The 20,242-nt window shown below is 33.7% G+C and overlaps 1 protein-coding gene across 1 annotated transcript; it reads right to left on the reverse strand.

The window, feature by feature from the left end:
- Positions 1–3,244: 3,244 nt before the first annotated feature.
- LOC101567864 (keratin-associated protein 6-1-like) lies at positions 3,245–3,513 on the reverse strand. The gene has a single exon (XM_004646311.1). The coding sequence runs from the start codon at positions 3,497–3,499 to the stop codon at positions 3,260–3,262; it is 240 nt and encodes a 79-aa protein (XP_004646368.1). The 5' UTR covers positions 3,500–3,513; the 3' UTR covers positions 3,245–3,259.
- Between the last annotated feature and the right edge of the window lie 16,729 nt (positions 3,514–20,242).

Here is a 20,242-nt window from a genome sequence, read left to right on the forward strand (position 1 = left end):
TAGAATAAGAATATAATAATGTAATTTACTATTTCCAAATATGTTCATGAAAGAAAGATAGGTAATAGTTTTTAAACACCTATACATGTGTGAAAAATTAATAAAGAATACCACATACATGGAATTATTTTTTTTCTAGTTCCACTTAAGTTTTGCTTCTATTGGTTGTGCTTTGTAGCCGTTCTCAGGAAGTCATTCCCAAATCCCAGGTCAAGTGATTTTTTTAATGGAAAAAATTTAAACAAAATTTCATAATAAACTAATAGAATAGTAATAGGTAATACCTTGCATGTTGTCATCTTTAAAATAGTTATTCAGAGTGTAACATTTGATCATAAAAATTTCTCCAATCAATATTAGCATGAAACTTCCATTTTAATGAACTAAGAGACATTAGTAGTATAATTAACTTGCATTATTTTCTTTTTCCTTCCTTTCCTCTTTTCCCTAGCCTAGTTCCTTTTTCCTTCTTATCATTATGTTTTCTTTTACAAGTTCGAGAATCTAGTGTCTTAAGTTTAAGATTTTTAACTCACTTTGACCGTGGTGTGAGGCTAGATTCTAATTCATTCTTTTGTGTATGAATATCCATTTTTCTCAGCCACAGATGTTAAAACTATGATTTGCCAGCACCATTGCCAAACATTGCTTGAGAGTGTTGGTATGAGTTTATTCCATGGCTCTCTATTATAACTATTTGATTTACATAAGCAAAGAGACAACTAACAAGTGAGGATGAGATACTCATTTTAGCATGCTAAATCTAACAGTGAGAAACTTATTTCATTTACTTCTACTCAACTGTGTAAAGTGGAGACAATTGAGATGATTAAGTTTCATATAAGAGAGGAACTTATATGGAGGTTGAGAAGGTATGTTAAAAACTTCACAAAAGAACGACCCTACAATAAACAATTAATAAATGCTGCTTAATTATTATTGCTTAGATTATATATAAATTATTTATAGAGAGTTTCAAAATACAAATTATGGATACAACACACATCATTTTAGCATAAATTATTCTTCATATGCAAAGAATCAAAAAATAAACCATGCATGTAGTGGTAAAATATTATACTCAGTAAACATCAGGCATTGCACTGAGAACTTTACATATTTTAATATTTTTACATCTCATAACAATACTAGAATGCAGGTTCTGTCATTCTACAGAATTTTTATACAAAATACCAATTCCAAAGAGACTGTATAGTTCACCAAAAGACATTAAGTCAGATCTACATTGCACACCTCTGTACAGTAATTGGGAAATTATTTTATGCACATTACTAGATCTAATAAATGTACTGGTGCTGTTAAGGCAGCGTTTCTTTCATATTATAAAAAGAAAGACACAAGCAACAGAGTAAAATGCAAAAGAATTGTATGCTTCAATTTCAGTCAGAGACATTTGTAATTTGATGACTTTAGGGATATTAACAATGTGATTTTTCAATATATATTTAATTTTAAATATGTATTGATTTTTCAATCTATATGTATTTGGTAATATCATTGTGAGTAAAAAATATATATGCACATTAGCTATATATTATATATATATTAAATTTATACATAATATTGGGAATATATAATGTATATATATGAAAATATATTTTATGTTGGGCTTATGTTTTTCCAGATATCTTGACTCCTTCTTGTAGAACCAACAGTTTTGCTACCATGAGCCTACAAAAACAATTTAGGTCATAGCTCTTCCTTTAAATAAATATAAGAAAAGAATTAAGATGTGTTATGTGTCTGTGCCAACCCCCTGGTGAATGTAATTATTATGCTCTCCAGACATATACCGATAAAAAGATATTTTAAAAAGGAAAAGACATAAAGGAATATTTCAGTAAAATTTATTCAAGTTCAGCACGACATACAGCAATCTTATATCAGAAAAAAAATCTAATTGACTAGCTTAGAGACTGGAGTCATAAAAATTACTGGAAAAGTCAATGATTGTTTCTACAAGCAGGAAACTCAGAATCATAAGAAAGACATATTTCAAGATAAGGAATATAGAATGCCTGCCCTCAGTTGATACTAAACTTAAATACATCATGGGTACTATGGAAGACTTCACCTTTTAAAAACAAACTTAAACCAAAGAAAGTTGTGTATGGGCCAGCCAAATAGCTCAGCAGATTAAAGCATCTGCTTAGGCAGATGTAGAGGGGCCAGAGTTCGATCCCCTGCATGTTGTTCTGGCCCCGCCCCTGGAGCAGAGAGCTGAAATAGCGACTGAAACTGAGTGTGGTGGTGCGTGCCTGTAATCCCAGCTCTTGGGAGGCTGAACACAGGTGGATCACTATGAGTCTGATCTACGTAGTGAGACCTTATAGACCCTTACTAAAAATTATAAAAAAGGAAGGAAGGAAGGAAGGAAGGAAGGAAGGAAGGAAGGAAGAAAGAAAGAAAGAAAGAAAGAAAGAAAGAAAGAAAGAAAGAAAGAAAGAAAGAAAGAAAGACAAAGAAAGTTGTGTAGAAAATTAAGTGAGAACAATGGAACAAGCTAGGGCCATGTTGACATTCTCTATCTACTGAAATGGTCACACACAAAAATTCTTCTTAACTATTACACCCATACCAAAGATTGAAAGCAGGAATTATGCATAAATATTCGTATATTGAAAGGGATTTTATACACACTAATATTTAATTTAAAAATTGACAGAGGCTCTGATTCCAGCCAGTTCTTAACTAAAGTGTGAAATATTATCACTTGTCCTAAAAATAAAATAAGAGAACACACAGCGCAGCTTAAATAGAGAAGAAAATTGCGGTCTTCAAAGATTGTTGCTTTCTTACTGTCATACATCAAACAACCAGAGTAGAAATAGTAAAACGAATATAACCTAAGGAAAGTAGTAATTTTCTTTAATGCAAACAGCGAAAAACATAAGTACTGAAGGTTAAATAAAGAGAACTAGGATAGTTTAAGGATAGTAAAATGTTTATTAGGTAAATATTAGAATTGGTCCTGCCAAAAAAAAAAAAAGAAAGAAAGAAAAAGCGTAGCAGTTGTGAGGATGTCAACCCAATGAAAAGGCCCAGAGAAGTTCACAAGATGAATTCCAGGTTCTCTTCATTTTTAGCAGGTAAATCCAGGGAAGAAAAAGTGGAAAGTGGAAAACACTAGAGGGCAAGTCTTCAGAAACACATGATGCATGAGGTTCAGAATGTGTGGAGTTAAGAACTGTTGAATCTTGATATCAGCGATGCAAGGTGAGAATCTTCCGTGATATCATCAATAGTAGTAGCCAAAGCCAGAGCCATAGCCAGAGCCGTATCCATAGCCACAGCCACACAGAGAGCGGGAGCCATAGCCATAGCCACAGCCATAGCCGCAGCCCAGGTTGCGGAAGCCAGAGCCATAGCAGGAGCCATAGCCACAGCCCAGGCCTCCGTAGCCATAGCCCAGGCCTCTGTAGCCACAGCATCCATAGCCGCGGCCGCCATAGTAGCTTCCGTAGTAGCTGCCACACATGGTGTTGGTTGTTGAGGTTGTCCTTTGGTGGAGGAGGAGTTCAAGTGACTTGAGTCTGAACAATCCTACCTTCCATGGGCCTTTTATATGCCTTCCATGCGTGTGACGCTCATCACGTGTGCTCCTGTCACTAGCTAATTATATGACTAATCCAATTACTTGGTTGTTTCTCAACCATAAGATAAAACAATACATTACAGAGCTTTGCTTTGAACAATTCAAATCTTCAGTGAGGGAGAAGATAGATGTTCAGGCTCACGTGAACTAAACACTCCTTTCGACATTCTGAAGCTGGAATTTATATAACAAAAGCATAATACTCTGTGTCATACTCTCTCTTGAGCCCAACAAGATTATTAAAAGATTATTCTTAATCTTTCATAAGAGTATATTCACTTTGCCTTAGGAATTCTCTTCTCTCTTAATCCCAATTAATTATCTTCCTCCAAATCTAAATTCTTTTCCTATACTGAAGCAAAATATATCTGTTATACCTTTATTATTAATAATAATTAAGCAAATTAAAAATTCAAGGGAACCAGGTCTAAACAAAACACATTCTACATTCCTAGTTATGATCAACTTCTCTTGAAGAAAAAGAAATTTATTATATGTTGGAATCCAATTTTTGCATTTCTTGAATTTATAAATTATGTCCACTGTGGTTCATTATTATTTTCAGCAACTAATTGATTTAGTTTTGCATTTTGGTTCATCAATGAATGATTCAGAACTGTTTCTCAAAACATTCATTTGTCATGTTTTGTACTTTGGCATGTTTTGTACTCTGGCTCCCATTCATGACCCCAGAGTTACTTCTGTCATCATTTAGAGTAGTATGGTTACTGGTTGCGTCCTACTGGAGAACCAAGGAAAACATGGTGGTGGATCCATACCATCTTTGATTCAGTGGATGTGGGTAGGCAGCATTATGTACACTTCCAGATGGATTCCTGATGTTCTAATTGCATTGCTGACTTTATTAAGATGGCTTCTAGGGCTGGAGAGATAGCTCAGCGAAATAAGCACCTGCTTTGGCAAGCTCAGGGACCAGGGCTCAATCCCCAGTCCCTCATGCTGCACCAGTTCCACCCAAGGGGCATGCAGAGCTGGCAACCCTGTATGGGAGTGGTGATGCACCCCAGTGATCCCAGCACTGGGAAGGCTGAAAACAGGACCACTACAAGTGCGAGCTGTGTAATGAGAGCCTGTACCAAATACATAAAATTAAAAAAAGAGAGAGATGACTTCTACTGAAAATATTTTTTATCATTTTCCTTCAGACATCTTTAATTAGGGTTTTTATTTTATTTATTTACTTATTTTTCAAAGAGACTAAAAATAGTAAAACAATAGAAATGCTGAATAATTTCATTAAACAAGGTGATAGGAACTCAACAATGGATGTTATATTGTACATTTTTGTCTACAAATTAGTTGTTCAAATTAACGGATATAAGCATACAAAACTGATCAAAAAATTAAAAGAAGAAAAAATAACTAAGGCATTCACTTGTGAAATTGGTTTACATAGCAATAAAGAGGTTTTGAGGTGTTAGGCGTGCTGTATTTTAATCACTTCTTTGGTGATCATGAGGAAAATGACATGTCTTGAAAATCACCTAAAATTTATTTCGTTGCCTAAAATTGTGACAATTTTAAATGCATAAAAAGAAATTTCAGCTCTAATCAAATGCAAAAATGCTTTCATACCAATAATATAAGTAAAATATCTGTCTATTCATAATAGTTTACGAATATTTTTATTATATTGGTAAATACTTGTAAAATATCACTCACCATGTACTGGACTGAGATATTTGAAAAAGAAAACCTTCACTTTTTCCTATTCAGATTTCTAACATAAAAATATACCCGGTACAGAATAAAATATATAGATATATAGCCTCAACTACTACAATGCAGAATCAACTGAAAAATGACAAATTTAGTTAAAAAATTTAAGCCTAGGCAATTTAAATTCTAGAAAAATCTTAGTTTCATAAAACTGAACTATATCAAGCAATTTAAATACCATATATAATTAATCTTTCTAATTAATCTTTATTAAAGTTTGTATAGGCACAATTTATTTTGTTCAACATAGTATCCCTGTTACCAATATTAACTAGTATTCTTTTCTATTTACAATTCACTTATAGGAGCTAATTTCCTTCTTCCAAATAGTTGATTTTTTCCAGCTCATAATAGAAGTAGAAACATTTTACTATGTCATATGAAATTCTTTTTTAAAGACTTTTCTAGTTTGTTTTTCTTTTTTCAAAAGAAGCCACATATTATTCTTCCAACATTTGATGTAATCATTTATGTATTTTGCTTTCTGGAAAAGTTTCCTAAGTGAATTTTCAAACTGTCATCCAGAAATCATTCTAACTACCTGTCTTCTTTGGTTCTTATTCCTTTAGGAAACTGTTTCTATAGGGACATCAAAATTTCAGTCTTGCCAAATTCAGAGGTAATTTTTCTCAGGTTCTGAACAACTTGGGGATACTCCAAACACTTTTTCTTTTAACTCCTGAAATCTTCACAATCCGTATCTTCGTTCTACCACATGACACATGATTTAATTCCAACCCCAGTAGCTTTTCCCTTAAATATATTTCCTTTTGTTCTCTTCATGTTTTCCAGTTAAATCTCATAGCACATAGCTAAATGCTTGCCCTTCTGATAGTCTCTAGTGTTGATGTAAACTCCGTTAGATTCATCACTTTGGTTATATTATCAATAAATAACTGTATAGATATACATATGTATGTAGACATATATTATTCAGAATTTCCTGATATTAACATCTTTCAAAAATGTAATATTTTTTATCAACCAAATAAATTGAACGTAGAGCTGGGGAGCTAACTTAGTATAATAAGCACTTGCCTGGCAACACAGGGTCCTGAGTTCAATCCCCGGTACCTCAATAAATAAATAAATAGACTATAGACTATAGACATCATCTTTTTTTTTCTGTATTTTAAGACAGAGTCTACAGGGTTTATAGGGTCTCACTACATAGATTAGACTCCTAGTGATTCTGTTTTCAGCCTCCCAACTGCTGGCCACCATGCCCAGGTTCAGTCGCTATCTCTGCAGGCCTGGCAGACTGGCCCGGCACAGCACGCCTGGGACTGAACCCTGGACACTGCGCTCTGCCTAAGCAGGTGCTTTAGTCCACTGAGCTATGAGGCTGCCCTGACTTCATCATTTTTAATGATGTTATCTTCTTATTTTTGTGGCCACATCAATCTCACCTTGTATTCATTGCTTTATCTCTTCAATCTTCTCCAGCTGGGCAGATCATCAGTATTTTTCTTTTTTTTTAATGTGTATATCCTTGGTCATATCAGCTTTGTTAGAACATCCCTAAATTTTAATTTCTCTAAAGTTTTTTTCCATAATTACATCAGAGTTAAACATTTCAGCCACAATGCCAAAAAGAAGCGAATTTTTCTGTGTGCCGCATCAGAGAGTCCATGACATTAACAAATATTTGAAAGTTTTACAACTACATTCAATCTCAGGTTTCTAGTAGAAGAAATCCTTTCCTTTCTACATGTGTACGAAAATGTCAAAACATGGCTTTAGATTATATATAAACTGCTCTTTCTCAAAACACAAAAAGAAATAAAATAACTGATTATTCAGTATAAGAACATATAACCAGGATGTCTCTTTACTATTCTCACTTTTGAAGTCATATTTCCTCCTAAATCAAGACATTTTACATGGAGAAAGGAGAATATTTTAAGTAAACAAGAAACTTTAATAAGAGTGTTATATAATCCACTTCTAGCTAATAATTGCCATCAATCTTGCATTTCACGTAAGCAAGCCATCAACAACAGAGAAGAATCTCTCATTAAAAGCATGTGACATTATTGCAGGCATTCTGACAAACAGAAGAGTTATCCTGGGTGTACTTGTTATGAGAAATATTTCAGATGGTTTTAATGCCAATTAGTTTGGAATGTGGATGGAATAGTGCCTGTGGTTTGCCCCACATAACACTCAGTTGGTAATAAAACCTCCTGAAAAATATGAAGTTTAAAAGATGACAATTTGCCTCTGCTCTACAACTGGGCCTTCCACTCCTCCCATAATGAGCTTCCACAGCAGCTACTGTGGAGGCCTAGGCTGTGGCTATAGCTGTGGCAATGGTGGCAATGAATAAGCCTGCCACCGCTCATGCTGACATACAGAATACTTGCATTCTGGCTTCTTCTGAGAGACTAATATTGCTTATCTGCTAAGTCAGTATCTTTTAAGACATTGTGTTTCCTGCACTAATTGCAGCAAAATTGTTTTCTCTTTAAACAAGGAGAGCCAAATTAGTCTGTAATATGATGTCAGAATTTTTTGTCAACTGCTAGCTGTTCCAATGCTGTAGACAAATAAAACTATGAATACTTTTAATACAACATGGTGTCTGATTAAATAAAATAATCAACCACTTAGATTTGACATAGTCTCTAAAATAATTTTCCATTAAGTTTAATCTCCTTTGTAAATCTAAAATATTATTTTTAGACCTTCATAACCTCTTTTATTTTTTAAATTTTTATTCATATTAATGAGAATATAAAATAGCACTGAAACAGTTTCAAAACAGGTAGTAGAATAGTTACAATAATTAATACATTGCATATTGTTGTCTTCGTAATAGTTATTCAGAGGACAAGTTGCAGACATAATTATCTTGTCTAAACAATATTAGTACAAACTTTTCTTTTCATTGAATTAAGAGAAAGTAACTGTATATCTACCCTATCTTGTATATACATATATTTTCCATACAAAATGGTTCTTTATTTATATCCCCCTTTTTTGTTTTATTTTGTTAGAGATGGGTGCTCCATTGGTGTTTGAGAAGCTGTATTTGGAAAAGTCTTTAAAGGGCCTTTTAACACGATGCCAGTTCAAATATTGTAGGTACTTGAACTCAGCAAAATAGCTCAATATAGTCCAATAGTCCATAAGAGAAATGGTTTAGCAGCAGAACTGGCAATTGTCAGAAGTTGTTGACTTGAGCCTTTTACAACTCAGCATATTAATATGGGATTACTTTGTGTTCCTCATGCTGGATGGTTAAGACCAAGTTCAAGCAAGACCTATATAAGTGAAAAAGTAACTTTTGTACCTGACAAGGTCAGTCAAATCACCTCAGGATTTACCCTGGAACCATGTACAGCACCTTGTAGCTCTTTCATCAATATCAGCGATCTAAATGAGTCACAGCCATTGCTTGACCAATTTGCTCTCTATGAAAGATTGAGAGAAGTTTTTCTCTCTAGGGGACTCTCCTTAGAGTACATACAAAACATCATCCATCATTTTCCTCTGTGGCCCCATAATCTCCTTGGACAGAAAATTTGGGACACCACTGAGTTATAGGATGTCACAGCACAGGTTCTCTTATGTTCTGAGTCCTCACTAACCTTGAAGGGCTAGGGCCAAATATTGGCTATATTTGCAGCCCTTCATTTTCTCTAATTTTTGGTCTGCAAAATTTAGTTGTTAAACATCCAGAAGAGAAGCTTAATGATATTGTTACCCTATACCATAGGCACTTGGTCTTAATGTCACTATCTGTCTGAATATCAAACACCTTAGACATAACATGAAACTGGCATTTTATAACAACCATAGGTTTTCTAAACTTTAAATCCTTACAGAGGGGACCAGGGAGATGACTCAGTGGAATAAGTACTTCCCTGGCACAAGGACCTGAGTTCAATCCCTGGTTCCACAAAAAAAAAAAAAAAAAAGAAAAAGAAAATTAAATCCCTACAGAATGGGAAAGAAAACAATTACATATTTTTACACAGAAATTTAGAAATCAAACCATATACAATATTGTAGCAGGACAATTCTATGACATTTATTTTCTTGTTTCTTGTTTTCTTTTCTAACTTTTTTTACAAATATGTAAATCTAAAATATTTTTATCTACATTTAGTTATCTAGGTTCTATAGATGCATAAGCAGAGAACTCTAAATATCTACCCAAATTAGCTAGTTTATTTGCAACTTTGTGCAGAAATTCACCTTATAGTGCTTTTCACTAAGCAGTGTAGATTTTGGTGATGAGAAATTAAGAAGAACTTCTTTGCTTTATGAAAGCAATCAATTAAACTATAGCTCAGTTGTTTTCCAGAAAAAAAAAAAACAGGAAAGAAGACAACTAACAATGACCCTCCTAGGCACAGAATAAACCTCAAAGGCTGACCTCAAAATCTCCCTTTGCTAAACAGTCTAAATTTAAATTTTCTAAATTAAATTTTCTGCTTTTCTGAGATATTACTGACAAAGGTAGTACATTTTTGAGGTATACAACGGAAATGTTTGATGTACCTCCCTCATTAACTTGTCACCTGATATAAGTGTGTAGGTGTTTATAACTAATAATGAATAGTCTCTTAACGAATTCACAAAAATATAATCGTATGGTTTACTAAGTGAGGAAAATGAAGAAACATTGGTCTTATCTGTAAACTTTTAGTTACAGGTTAATGAGTTTTGGAGAACTAATGTATATTAGAGTGACAATAGTCAAAGATAAAATATTTTAACTTTGGGGTAAAGACTCCAAATTTAATGAAATCAGAGTTAAGCAATTGACGGCCAAAGTCATTGCAGAAAATAATAGCACAATTACCTAAAAATCAGTAAGTTTAATACATAGTTGAATGTGATATCTTAACTATATAATATTCATAAAGGAAAGGGAAAATCTTTTAAAATATCAGGATGATAATACACATAAAATAGACTGTACCTTGAAAACAATAAATCAGACCCACATGCGCAAATATCATATAGTCTCCCTAGTGTAAGAACTCAAAAGAAGAAATAAAAAGAGAAAGGTATAACACAATTAAAAGGAAAGTGAGAATTTAAGGATTAAACAGTGAAGAGAGGGCAAGGAGAAAAGTTAGAAGACATGACAGGGGCAAAGCCATACAATGATATGAACAAGATGATTAAGGCAATGATCCTGAGAATCTTCAGCAGGTTTTTGAAACTAGGAGAATATTGGTAGGATTCTCACCATGACTAACTATATATGCTGATACCTTTGAACTAAGGAACTGCACTGAAGCTAGGGCCATGCTTGGAATGCTTGTATTTCTGGTGTTCTAAAAAATATTGCTTCTAATGTCATATCAATTACTGCTATACTGTCTCTCAAGTAAATGTTTGTTTGAAAACAAAAGACAAGGAAAAAAAGTCACAGACTGTCCTGCTAAAATGTTGTATATGTTTAGATTTCTAAATTTCTGTGTAAAAATATGTAATTGTTTATACCTATTTTTTAAACATTTTTTTTTATTTTGTAACTTTTCTTCACATTCTGTAGGGCTTTAAAATTTAACATATCAATACCTGATGGAAAATACTTGTTCCATGTTATGTCTAAGATGTTTAATATTCAGACAGATAGTGAGATTAAGCTCAACTGCCTATGTCATAGGTAGTAATATCAAATAGCTTCTCTTCTGGAGGGTGAACAACTTAAGTTTGAAGACCAAAAATTAGTGAAAAAGAAGGGCTACAAGACAGTCAACATTTTGGCCCCAGACATTCAGGTCAGTAAAGACTCAGGACATAGGAAAACCTGTACTGTAACATCATGTAATTCAGTAGTGCCCCGACTTTTCTGATCAAGGAGATTATGGGGCCACAGAGGAAAGTGATCGATGATGTAGAGTGTGCCTAAGGAAAGCCACATGGAGAGAAAACATTCTCTCGGGCTTTCAAAAGATCAAATTGGTGAAGCACTGGCTGTGACTCATCCACATGGCTGACACTGACAAAGGAGCTACAAACTGTGGTACAAGGTTTCAGGCTAAATGCTGAGAGAATTTGACTGGCATTGTTAGATACAAAAGTTACATTTCTTGTTATATAGATCTTGCTTTATCTTGGTCTTAACAATCCAGCAGAAAAGTATAAAAATGAGGTATAAGAGTGAAGCCATATTAATATGCTGAGCTGTAAACGGCTCAAGTCAACAATTTCTGACATTGCCAGTCCTATGGATAACCCACTACTATTATGGACTATTGGACTATATTGGATTATATTGCTAGATTCAAGCACCTAGAATATTTAAATGACAATGGAATAACCATCTCTGACAAATCTAAACAAAAAAGGAGATATAAATGAAAGAACATTTTGTATCTGTGTATACAAAATAGTTAGGATAGATATACTGGTACTTTCTCTTAATTAAATTGAGCAGAAAGATTTATACTAATAATGTTTGGGCGGGATATCATGTGTACATCTTGTACTATGAATAACTATGAAGACAATGATATGCAATGCATTAATTATTGTAACTGTCTTACTAACCTGTTTCAAAAATGTCTCATTGCTATTTGTTTCTCAATAAAATTAATAAAGAAAAAAAGGATATCATTAGGGATTTTACAGAAAGAGAACATAACATGTAGCAATATTTGGTCCAGCCAAGTTACTAAGCACCTAAAAAGGAAAAGAAAACAAACCTTGGTAGTTGGCAGGGGATGAAAGAAAAATGTAGATTTTCTACAAATATAATCTACAATGTTGAATTTTCAAAAAATATAAAATGTGCAAAAGACAAGAAAATGTGTAACTCAAATTCAAGTAAATCATCCTCAGATAATAAAAAGTGGCTTGTTGGACCATCCAGATATAAGATTAGCAAGGTAATTCTTTAAACAAGATCATTTAAGTATGTTCAAAATAGTAAAGGTAATTATGCTTATAAAAGTAAAAGAAGGCAGGATAATAACTTCCTAATCAAATCAAGAATATCAGTTAAAAGCTGAAGTTTTATTTACAAGTTCTAAAAGGAAATTACAAAATTGGTCACTGTAATAAAATATCGCTTTTTCTCTGCAGCTTAATTTTCTTTAATTCTCTCTATCAGTTACCTACTATCATCCATATTCTGTGAATTTTAAATGTAAGTGTCTGAAACAATTTACATACTTTTTTTTTTTTTTTTCGGAACTGGGATTGTACTCATTTTCTTACGCTGGCCAGGCAAGTGCTTATTCTACTGAGCCATCTCCCAGCCCCCGTATATAACATGAGGAAATCTCTCAGCAAACCAAACCCTTATCTTACTTAATAACGACCCCAAAGCTGTCATGCATGAAACTCATGTATATGACAGAAAAACTGGGAAATGCTTCTTCAAGTGAAAAGTTCAAAGTACGAGATATATGAGACAGTCTCCACTTATATCAATTTTGCCTACCCATAGTGTTACTTCTATTTTAATATTAACTATTACTGCTAATATCTTGTGACTACTTCACAAATTAAGTTTTATAATATGTATATGTAGAAAGTGATCCGAGAGATAATTCAGTAGTCTCAGTGATTTCAGATATCCACTGGAGTCACTAGAGCATATCACTTGTGCTTTATGGATGGAGATATTGTGACTAAAATTTACATGACCAGCTTCAAGAGTAAATATGAATGAATAGAAAGCATGCACGATCAAATGAATATGATACAAAATAATGATAGATCAATACAGTTCACTTAGCTTGAAGGCCAGAGAGAGGGATGAAAGCAACAGAGAGGCCCCGAGAATTATATAACACCTGTCAGTACACTAGTGTATTCATATTTAGGGTAATAAAAGAAAAAGTGAGAGTAATACTTGAAAATATCATTTAAAATAATAAATTGAAATATCATTTAAAAATAACCTCAATTTAAATATTAATATTAAAATTAAAAACTTTCAAGGAGAATAACTTCAAAGAGATCTGCATCCAGATACATCATAGGAAGTATGTCAAAAATCAAATAGAAGAAAGAAATTTTGAATCCAGTAAGAAAAAACTATTTGTCTCAAATAAGGTAATTTCTAATAAGATTATCAATCAATTTTGTGTCCCTAGAATGATGGAGGTGGCTACCAAGACTGGCTGTGGTGGCGCACATCTGTAATCCCAGCGCTGGGGAGGCTGAATCAGGAGGATCACTACAAATCTGAGCTGCACAGTGAGACTCTGTACCAAATATATACATATATTTTCTGCTTTTGGGTAAAATATTTGCATAAGAATTAGACACTGTTGGTTGATATTGCTGTTCAGATCGTGTATATCTTTCCGCACTTTTTCTATCCTAGATTTATTGCTTTGAGAATCCAAATTTACTTGAGTATGGTCAAATATAATTGAACATACCCAAAACATATCTATTTTTATTTTCAGTCCCATCAATTTTTGTTACGGTATTTAAGTCTGTTCTATACACATTTATATTGTCATGTTTTCTTCCTGGATTAATCCTCATATCAAACATATTTAAGCAGCAGCTTAAGTGATCTAAAATCTAGTTTTCCAATACTAATATAATCTTTCCTTGTATATTTGATGGCGTGAATGACATCGATTTTCTCCTCTAGTACATTTGATCTTCCTGTACCAGTGAATAGGCAATGAGTTTCTTATAAACAGAATATATATGGGTCCTGCTGAGCTTTTCAAATCAATTCTTGCTTTGCATATTAACTTCGCTTGACTTATGTATTTAGATCCCTTTGATATAATGTGATTATGACATTTTATTATTTGTTTTCAATCTTTAGACCTATTTTTACTCCTCTGTTCTCTTCTCTTGACTTCCTCTGTTTTTTTCAGACATGGCATAGCACTGAGTCCTTAGTCATGGCATTTCTGAGTGCTTTGCCTAGTTTTATATTCAAGTATATATGTGCAGTGTCTGAAGATAGGAGATGGTAACAATTTACAAGCACAAATGAAGCTTAACATTTCTTCCATTTAGATTGCTTCATGAAGACTACTTCTGGTGGTCTTGATTATTGGTAATGTGTGCTGCAACTACTAAATACTATTTAATACTATTTCTATAATTAATAAAGAAGAGAACTGTGGTAGCTATTTACATACCTCTTTATTCCACTGTCTTCTTCATGTGTAGCAGTTCCACATTAGTACTTTCTTTCTATTTAAATAACTTTTTGTGCAATCTTTATATATGTATCTGTTCATGACAAATTAATTCAGTTTTTATCACAATAGCCTCTTATTTCCATTTCATTCCTGAAGGATAACTTTAGTGAAGAAAAAATATGGATGTGCTTTTCTTTGAAAACAAACAAAAACAATTTACCATTTCTTTTATGATTTCGTGGTTTCACATGAGAAATTGACTCCTTTTATTTATTTATTTTTTTATTTATTTATTTTTTTTCTTTTCAAAGTTTTATTGATAAACATATAGCAATGAGACAGTTTCAAATCAAATCGAAAGTACAGTTTCAACAAATAATACACTGCATATATTCTTCTTAGTGGTTAATTGCTGTACAAGATGCAGACTTGTGATCCTACTTACAAACACCATTAGAAAAAATTATTCTATTCATTAAGAGAATGCAACTATATATCTATCCCAACCACTTTGAATACACAGATACAAAATGGACATTCTAAGGTCAATTAAGACTCAGGACATATGAGAACTTGTACTGTAACATCATGTACCTCGGTAGTGTCCCAGATTTTCTGATCAAGAAGTATATGGGGCCAAAGAGGAAATTGATCGATGACGTGGAGTGTGCCTAAGGAGAGTCACATGAGGAGAAGACACTCTCTCAGGCTTTCACAGAGAGCACATTGGCCAAGCAATGGCCGTGACTCATCCACATGGCTGCACTGACAAAGGTTCTACAATCTGAGGTACAGGATCTCAGGATAAATCCTGAGGGCATTTCACTGACCTTCTCAAACCAAAAAGCTACAACTCTTGTTGCATAGGTTCTGCTTTACCTTGGTCTTAACCATCCAGTAGAAAAGTATGACTCCTTTTAAATTGATATTTTCCAGCAGGTAAAGTGTTACATTTCTCTCAACTTCAAAGACACCAGTGCTATAACTGCTGCATTGCGTGTTCTTTTTCCACAGGTCCCAAGGTTCTGTATGAATCATTTCTTAACAGTGAACCTGGTTCATCTACAGAATGCAGGTCAGGATTTATTTTGTAGGCTGTGATCCATAATGTCAACGTTATTTTTTTCCCAATGTCAGTGTTAATTTCAGAGCCTTTGCAATGTTATTTTCTTCTGTTTGCTTTATGTCATTTGGGATACAGTTGATTCATGTCTCTGCTAAGAGGATAGAAAAATGCTACCACAACTGATTCACCATTCTTTGGTGCTAGAGAGGATATACATGGGTCCTGCAGTGGACCCACACCATTCTGAAGTGGCTTCCTCTACAGGGACTATTTCACTGCTCTGGTTTCTATGCATGGGAAGAAATTTCTTGAGCCTATAAGTACATAGGGATTAAAAAAACAACAACTTTCATATTTAAGGCAGAAGTTTATTTAATTTAAAATCTAGTTTTTGAATACTAATAAAACCACTCCTTGTATATTTAAATGGAGTGCATGATATCAATTTTCTCCTCCTATACATTTGGTCTTCCTATACCAGTGAATAGACAATGAGTTTCTTGTAAACAGAATATACATGGGTCCTGATGAGCTTTTAAAATCAACTCTTGCATATTAACTTCATTTGATTTATATATTTACATCAAATAAAAATATCAAACAAAAAGAAACTTGAAATGAAAATAAAAATATATGCGCAATATATGTGGAATACCACAAAACCATTATTAGGAAAAATTTGATATATCTAAATCTATATAGATACAGATATAGATATTTATATTAATCAATAATTTAAACGTTCTATTAAAATTTAAAGAGTTATAGTGGGAACATGGTTACATACCTATAATCCCAGCCACTTAAGAAGGTGAAGTAGAAGGGCCAGCCAAATTGCTCAGTGAATTAAAGCACCTGTAAGCAGGTGCAGGGACTAGGGGTTCAATCCCTGGGCCTGCCCAGCTGGGCCCATCCCTGGGGTGTGCTGAAATGGAAAATGGGACTGGACACGGTGGCGTGTACCTGTAATCCCAGCTCTTGGAAGGCTGTAAACAGGAGAATCACTATGAGTCCAATCTAGTAGAGAGACCCTGAACACCCTGTAGACCCTTCCCTAAAATACAGAAAGAAAAAGTAATAAATAAATAAATAAATAAATAAATAAATAGAAGCTGAAGTAGGAGAATTACAAGATTAAGTTTAGCATTGGCAAACTGGTGAGATCATGTCACAAATACATTTTGAAAAGGTTTAGGGCTATAACTCAGTGATGGAATGCTCACTTGCCATGTGTGAGGTTCTTGATTAACGCTTCAGCACTGAGAAATAAAAGAAAGATTTAAGGTACTATACTAGAGAGCAAATTGAACTCAAAGAAAATAAAAGTTAAAAAACATATATAAGTATAGAAATTCTGGGAGATGGATAAACAGTAAATTAATGAAAGCCAAAGCCAGACTTGAACAGAACTATAAATTTGAAAAATTCAAGCTAGACTGGTTAGGATTATAAAAGACATAGCATTGTGAGGAATAAAAGAATTTATATTACTAACCACTATCTAGGCATCAGTGATTATAAAATGTTATGAAGGATGTTATGCCAAAAAATGCTACCATATAACTGAATTATAAAATGATCTTTAAACACAGCAATTAACAAAACTGACTTTAGGCAATACAAATTAAACTTTTTAATAAGTTTATTTGTAGAATGAAAACCTGTCCAAAAAGGTAATATTCAGTGGTGAATTTATATTTCTGTAATAAGCATTAGGATAACTGAAGAAAATGACAATTACCTAGTTACCTGTTTTGCAAAACCTTTTCTTGAGAAAGACGCTTGAATGATATAAAAGATGCATCTGTTCTTTAGATTGGTATTGCCACACGCTGGATGTATTAAATACTGAAATTCCCTCGTCTACAATTATGGGGGCCAAGGTCCTGAAACAAATGCATCAACATGGAAATGGTCCTTCTAAAGTCTAAGAATCTTACCTAATTTTTCTAGTCTCCAGTATGTTCTAGCAGTTCTTGTATTTCTTGATTTTGTAGCAGCATAATTTCTTTTTTTTTCTGTCAAAACTTGACATTTTTCGCTTTCTTTTTTCTTTCTTAAAGAAAATCCAAATTAGAATTAAAACATAAAATGTTACAAGTGATACAGAATTTCACTTAATAAAGTAATCTGAATTTCACAGTATTTGCTGGAATACATAGTGTTGTCTTTCAACCCATGATTCATATATCAGATATATGCATGTAAAATTGGAAGAAGAAAGAAAAGAATTAAATACATGTATAAGAAATTAAGAAGAGAAAAAGTACAAACAATTGAAAAAAGGAGATGAAACAAATCAAAACATTAACTGCTTCTTTCCCTTTCCATAAACCAGCAGAAATGTACAGTACAGTTGTCAAAACCATCTTGCTTACATACATAGATAAATTTCTTTCCCTCACTCTCTCTCCTTTCCTTCTCCTCAATTCAGTAATTCTTTCCTTTTCAGTAAGATCATTCCCTTTTCCCAGTGTCTATTGTACCCTTCAAATTAAAAAAACTGGAATATGAAGACATTTTTCCTTTTCATTAATGTGTCTTGTGTTTTCATATAACCTTTTTATGAGGACATGAGTTACTAGGTTGAGCCTACTTTAATCTTGTGTGAGCCCATCTCAACTTGTTTATACTTGCAAACATCTTATTTCTAAATGAGAAATGGTGGAAAATATTGGAACAAAAGATTACAATATAACCTTTGGGACAGGGGGCAGAATTTGATCCACAACAAAGAAAAGCTAAAAGCTACATGAAAATCGCATGCTCAAGAAAACAGGAATCCCAGTATGCCTTCATTCAATGAAATCATTTAACAGGGCAAATCCCTCATGTAATCTCTTTCATACTAGCTCCATAGAGGCTCAAAGTCATTGCAGTGAGCAAAGGGAGAATGACAAGTTATAAACTACTTCTAACTCAAACAAGAACTGAAGAGAAATCCCATATAAAAAACAAAGGCAATTGAAAAATGACATTGGAACTGTAGGATTTGACACTTCCGAATGCTGAGCATAAAAACTTACCCCAAAATGAATGTAACGACTATGTGTCACAAATACATGCAAATGAAAAGAAGGAAACTAAAAACATGGCAGATAGCATATACCTGGGCATGGAGAAAGGATGACTGAAAAGGACTGTGTTGTGGAAACAGCCTTAGAGCATCTGTGGCCCGAACAAAATGATTTCCACCCATTCTCCTTTATGCATCATCTGAATAAAAGTAATATCTAACTGTAACATAGGAATAAGAAATAATAGTGAAATAAAAATTAGAAAAAATAGATAATTTCTTAGGGAAGCAAATTAACAAAATGACAAAATTGTACTTAGGTTTTCTTAAGAAAACAGACCAATTTTCTTAACTTAATGGGAAAAATCATTAGCAAATCATTCCATTAAAAGCCTTGGTCCAGATATTCCTCTAGAGAATTCTACAAAACCTTCAAAGACAAGAAAACCTGTGTGTTCTAAAGTGGATGAAGGGCACTGCAAATGAAGAGCCTCTTAATTACTGTAGTGAAAGATGAAGAGTGCTGATTTCCTGGTAGGCAAATATTTCCCATACCCTCGGGATTCTTGCCTTCTGATATTAGTGTCCTAGCAGAAATCCTTCCAAGGGAGTGGGCCTAGACTGATGCCAGTAGAAGCTGGCAAATATATGTGATAAGGTTTCAGTGATCCATGGTTATTTCACATAAGATTGTTCAAGTCATCATTTGTGTCCCCTCCTCTGCCTTTCTCTCTTGAGACAATAAGCAGTTACATTTAAGCACCTACTTGGCAAGGTTCTGTGGGCAACAATGGGAGATGTGTGAGATGTTGGAAAGAGAGCCTGCAGGAGACTTCAGTGGACATCGAGGAAGGAAATGGGCCTTTTAGACCTACTTTCTGGGAGGAACTGAATCTGCCAATGATGACCAACTTGGAAGTAGATCCACCCCCAGTTAACACTAAGATGTGGGCTCAGTTGCATCCACAAGGGTGAACTGAAAACCTAGGAGACCCTGAAGGCTCTCAGTTTATTCATAAAATAATGTTTTTAGCTTATTATTATTGTTTACCATTCATCCAAACACATTTATGATATGTTATCATCATCATCATCATCATCACCATTATTTTAATGTTTTGGTTGTTTTAGGGTCTCACTACACAACTTGAACTTGTGGTGATCCTCTTGCTTTCAGCCTCCTTAGCACTGGAATTATAGGCATACACCACACACCCTGACTCTGGCTGGCTCAGCCTAACTTGGTGTGTGTGTGGCAGGGGGGGTGGTAGACCATCATCCTGGCTCGGGAATCAAACCTCAGTCCCATCAAACCTTTGTCCTTGCACTTGCTTAGCTAGTCCACTGAGCTATCACTCTGGCTCTATGATCTATTATTAGTGTAGGATGAATTAGACTACTAAATTGTTTCTTGGGTTGTATCTCCAATTCTAGAAAAAGTGAATTTCTTTAAGGTAGAAATTAAAATTGGATGATGCAGCTAAAAGCATTAATTTTAACACAACAAAAGTTGAGGAAGTTTAGCTTTATATCATTATTTTCATAGCCTTGAAAACCAAAATGAAAAACGATAATATTGGAAATAAAAAGATTAAAGACCTTTTACAGGTTAAAGATGTTTATTAGGACAATAGAAAAACAATTTCCATCATGAAGTTATCAAGACAGTTGGCTGAGACCATCATCCTGGAGAGAAGAAAATAGTGAATTCTCAA

Source organism: Octodon degus, unplaced genomic scaffold, assembly GCF_000260255.1.
Source record: "Octodon degus isolate 3935 unplaced genomic scaffold, OctDeg1.0 scaffold00264, whole genome shotgun sequence".
Taxonomy (NCBI): domain Eukaryota; kingdom Metazoa; phylum Chordata; class Mammalia; order Rodentia; family Octodontidae; genus Octodon; species Octodon degus.

Bases quoted from the DNA above. Each gene is read 5' to 3' on its own strand.
- LOC101567864 (XM_004646311.1), bottom strand. From the start codon at position 3,499: ATGTGTGGCAGCTACTACGGAAGCTACTATGGCGGCCGCGGCTATGGA.